We start from the raw sequence: 5,582 nt of genomic DNA, 5'->3' as shown, positions 1-5,582 counted from the left end.
GGCTTTGATAAGTCGTGTTCGATGATAACGCTCGCAGTGATGCCTTAGCAGGCACACTGAGGGTGGGTGGTTAGATTGTTGGTTCTGATAAGAACCGTTTTGGTAGATCGACCGTGGACACGTTCGTAACGCTGATGATGATACACGTGTTCGCCGATATTATTATGTCGCTGTTATGTCGACGACGGGGTAATCAGGAACTGTATGCCCGTCGGTTGCCGCCTCGTATGACGAAAGTCTTCGCCGCGGTGCGTATGATTCCGTCCGTGGTGTGAATGGGAGTACGCCGCTCGTCGGTTGCCGCGTCGTACAATAAGCGCTTCGCCGCTACGGTAATGAGGTTTCAGCTGGATCGCTGCGCTGGATGGTCTTCGGGTCTTCGTTTCTTCGTTTTGTTGTAGTTGTTGAAGGTATGAAGAGATATTGAAGACTGTGTCGATAGTGTGGAAATGTCCGGTATATAAGCAGTCTGCCGTACCGACTAGTAAACTATTCGCTGCCGCCGTGTATAGTAGTGTTTACTAGTTGTACGGGAAGTCCTGTGGTTTATTCAATTTTGGGGTTATTGACTTGGGGAGGGTGTCGTTAGATTCGTCTGACTCTCCCCTATATGTAACTCTTATTGTTTTTGTTGTGCTGTTACTTGGGGCTTAGTTATTGTCCCTAACGTTAGTGTGTATGGCTTGTGCTAGCATACTGTCCGCTGATTGGTGGTCCTGAAAAGGACCGTTTTTATGTGGTGACGGCTACTCCGTTACAGCATGCAGTTCAGCAGTTATACCAATAGCAAAATCAACTTTATTTTCTCAAATGGAAACAACTATATATTTTAATGGATTCTGGTAACGCTTCTTTTCTGAAAAGTTTGATTGTTAAATCATACATTTTGGTTATCTGGTTTATTAAGTACAGTCCTCTATTTGTTTACACGCTTAAATTGGTAATGGATAATTCTAAAAAAAATATATATAACATTTTTAGATAAATGTCTGTGAAATAGTTGAAAAATAGTTCATTATTTTTATTTCAATATACAATCATAAAAAATCGTATTATCGCTGCAATTTATTACTATAACCGCAACTAATTGATTACTTTACATTTTTTCATCATATTTATACTTTTCAGTAAAGAATACTTTACTTACTGGAATCTATTAAATAATATAAGTGTTACCATTTCAAAAAATAAAGTTGATTTTGCTACTGGTACAAAATAAGCTTACAAATTTTGGAATCGTTTTAAAACAACTACCTGTTAAAAATAAAGGCAAATGTCTTTTTTCAAAATCCCATATCATCGATCCATAATCGCTAAAAAAATATAATGACATAATGTCATAAGATACACCCAGTATATTATATATAAATATATATTCTCTGAACCATAATACGTGCATAACGGACATAAGATGAAATAAATATGTTAGATGTGTGTCGGTAAGGATTGAGGCCGAGGACTATAAAATCAATTTATTTAAAAAAATATTCTTATATGAGTAGTTAAACTTGAATTTCGAAATTTTTTCAAGTATTTTTTCATCTTTTACAATCAGTTCAACAGTATAGTATTACAATAATGTATACAAGCAATGTTGAATTTAACTTAATGCTACAGAAAATAGCTTTTTTTCTTACTGATTGATTTGTATACGCAATTGATAATCTATTCTAAGACATAATAGTAGATACATGATTTAAGTATTTAATAATATAAGATTCGATATTATAACACTCAGTTCGTTATTATAGATCTTTATATTATTTTAAAGAAACAGTTTTACATAATTTTTTAGGACTTTATTTTTTAAGACTTGGTTAATTATACAACTTAATATTTGATAGACAAATTGTTATAGAACTTAGTTTTTTAAGATCTGTACATTACCGTTGATAATTGTAATCCTGTTATAAATTGTTATAAGATCATTAGTTAGTTTAAACTAAAATTAAAATAAAATATTTTCATAGGAAATAACCTTTCATTGTTTAACTTTCTTCACAAGAACCACAATGTATTTAATTTTGCTTAAATAATATTATATATTATTATATCATTCTTAGGACCTCGAAGAATGTAAGAAGAAATCATTAGAAATATTGGCAACTGAAAACTATAAATCCATTGAAGACAATGATATTATTTATACCAAATATAATTTAATGTATAATTACTTACTTCTTGCCAGTTTTGGAAAAAACCAGACGACTAAATTAGATAATGTAATTTATGCAATTCGGTCGCCAGTCTTATCAATCGAAGTAAGTGCATTTATAACTTTAACTTTGGTAGAAACTATTTAGAAATGGATTAAATTAAAACTAATCAAATGTGTACTTTATAAAGAACACAATATGATATTTAGAGTAGAATGTCAGTCAGGATTAGCGAATCCCAATTTTAATGACCTGTACCTCTTCCGATGGTTAACTCTCCTGGGTCTACTTCGGTACTAAAAATTAGGTCATTTTACAGTCTCAGTGATAAATAATATAAACTCAAAATTATAATATAATTATTAATTAAATTTAATACATTAAAATCATATTTTATGAAAATATCGAGTTAAAGTTTTTTCTATTATTTAAAATAATACTAGCCCAAATTATAAAGTAGATTAAAAATACTATGTAAATACTCTGCTAAAACAACCCTCAATATTAATGATTGAAGCAAATTGTATGCTCCAAATTAAAAATAAAATGACAAACGAATATTATATTATACTATATAATATTATAAGTAAGAAAGATATATTTGTTATTTTGTTTTGAGTGAATTCTAAGTTAATCCTAAATCGATGTTCGTATTTTGGTAGTATTATGTCAGTTTTAATTTATTTCTTAGAAACCTAATAATTAGATTTTTTAGGATAGATTATTAAACTATAAAGCATTATTAATCGCAATGGACATGCTACAATTATGCTTGGGTGATGATAATGAATCATTAGTAGCTAAGTCAAGGGCTTGTGATCTAATGAATGGCCTTAAAGAAAATGATTCCGGTAATTATATTATAATTAATATTATTCTCATAACAGATAGAATATTAGTTAATAATAAGAAAAAAGCTAGACAACTGGGTAATGCCCTAATGGATCGGTCAAATTTGAATTTAATGATATTAAATCATTGTAGACGAAAAACGATTCTGAGCGAAAACATCCGTCTCTCAGGCAATATTACAAAATATTTTATTATAATATTAAATATTTAAATTATTGATCGTAAAGTAATTTATTTTATTACTAATTAGGATGAATACATTTTTGCTGAAAACATTGCATTTAAAGAAACAAAGAATATATTATTTAATTATAACAAAAAACTACAATCGTTAGGCTTTGTACGAATTTCAAGTTTCGTACAAATTTTTACTTAGAATGTTAATTAATAAAAACTGTGTTAATATATTTATAGAACTGTTGGTTACAATATGAGTTACTTATAAGAAATATTGTATAACATTTTCAAATCTTAGATAGAAATAAGAAAAATTTTTAATGAATTTCTAACCGAAAAATTATTTGAAAAATGTTGTTATTCTAGCAAATTTTGTCATCACTTTACGGGGCTTGTACCCAAATCATTTATTTGAGACTCAGGTTTTGGGTACTAGGTGTATTCAAGTTTTAAAACACCGGAAGAAAACATTTAAACAAACTTATAGCCGTATAGGTGTTAATAATCGTTTTTGGGTTAATATTGGTTAATATGAGTATAGAAAAAAACATTGTATTTTATATATTTTGTTGTTGTTGTTGTTTATGTTGAGCCCCTTTCCACTAAAAATACATTTCATAAATAGAAACATATGACAGTGGCATGATTACTGTAAAGTTTAAATACTATAAATTATATTAATAGTATTTAGTCACTATTAAGTAGTTGTTGACATTATACCAGACCCGACCACACGTCGACACGTCAATATTTTATATATTGTTACTGCCTATATTTAAGGTGAAATTTAAAAAAAATAGTTTTTCCCTATAATTGATAATAATAATTAGTCTTGTACTAATATTGTATTATTAAACAAACATTAACTACAAAATGGAACTGCATAAAAAACATACACAGTAATATGAAAATTATAAAAAGAAAAATTATTCGGGTTTTGGTTAATTTAGGTTTTTTTAAAAATAATCAGTCTTGGATTATGGATTTTAGGTGTTCGATTTTTAAGGATTTTTAAGGGTGTTAGAGGTTCCAGTATATCCAAGTCCTGATACTTAAATTAATTTCTAATGCTTACAAAATAATATATATTGATCGTTAATATACTGAAATTGCTATACATATGAGGAAGTTTTGAATTACATTTTGAACTTTTTGACCCATTTATAGACATTTAATAATTGAAGAAAAAATTGGAATATAAAACGTCCAAAAATAGCTCAAATTCCCAGTTAAAAACGTGAATTTTTACGCAAAACTGTTACGACAAAATCATTTTTTTTCTTTGCTGTCGAAAACAATTAATCTTAAATACATAAAACAATTCACAAATATTTATTTTTTCCCAATATAACATTTTCAAAATATATACAATATACAACACTTTTAACTTATTTATACCTATACGAATCATTTTTAATTTTTGCGATTAATGATGTTAAAAAATTAAATTATTTAATACTGGATAGGTACGGGGTATATAAGTCATAAATTGTTATTTTAGGGTAACTAAAAAAAAAATTAGAATAAATCTACAATATTTTTTTTTTGTGAGTGTCTAAAGTTAGTCTTCAAAATCCCGAATATCTGGAAATATGTATTTTGTAGACATGTATAAACATTTTTTTTTATATCTTGCAATATTGAATGAATATTGAATAATGGGTGAATACCCATAAATCAACTATTTCTGCTCTAACGATTTTTAAATGTTATTGTTATTTAAAAATTAATAATTATTATAGATTAATACTTACAATTTTTACCAAATATATTTTATTTTGTTATTTTCTATACAATACATTACATATAATTAATTTTTAAAAAATATTTTGACTTTTTTGGAGATATTTTTATTTTATAGATAAAAGATATATATATTTTTTTTAATTCTGTCGATACTAAGCAAAATTGTTTGCTTAGTGAAATAGCTTGAAAATATAAAACTAGATCCCACATTACATATATTTTAGATTCTGAGTGAAACGATGAATGTATTGATTATACAATGCTGTATGTTTTTTTTAAATTTTTAAATTTTTAAATTTTTTTTATTTTTATGTCTGTCATCACCTTTTAGGACAGTAAAAATGCTTGGATTTTCTTCAACAGTATGTTTTCTGATATACAAGTGAATCTAGTTGATACATTCAAAAGTAAAATTTTCCAGTAGTTTTCAAAAGCACCGTGAAAAACAAAAGAAAAATTCAGGAAAAACTGGAATTTTTACGCAAAATAGATTTTCGTGAAAATCTATTTTGGTTTTTGGTGTAACCCTAAATCAAAATACCGTAGATACGTGAAATTTTGACTGAATGTTTATATCAGAATTATCTATACACCATGCCTTTTTTAAAATATTTTGACTTATTTTGAGCTGTTTAGGAACAATTTCAGTTT

General features: G+C 27.4%; 1 protein-coding gene across 5 annotated transcripts in view; it reads left to right on the top strand.

The window, feature by feature from the left end:
- LOC100576058 overlaps window positions 1-5,582 on the top strand; it is a 98,527-nt gene that overhangs the window by 74,835 nt on the left and 18,110 nt on the right. For all 5 annotated transcript variants that reach the window (XM_008183188.3, XM_029485949.1, XM_029485947.1 and 2 more), the window contains one exon: window positions 2,064-2,261. In XM_008183188.3, the coding sequence (XP_008181410.2) occupies window positions 2,064-2,261 (198 nt within the window). The remainder of the gene's footprint in view (window positions 1-2,063; window positions 2,262-5,582) is intronic.

Source organism: Acyrthosiphon pisum, chromosome X (assembly GCF_005508785.2).
Source record: "Acyrthosiphon pisum isolate AL4f chromosome X, pea_aphid_22Mar2018_4r6ur, whole genome shotgun sequence".
NCBI lineage: Eukaryota > Metazoa > Arthropoda > Insecta > Hemiptera > Aphididae > Acyrthosiphon > Acyrthosiphon pisum.
This window is presented reverse-complemented; position numbering and strand designations above follow the sequence as displayed.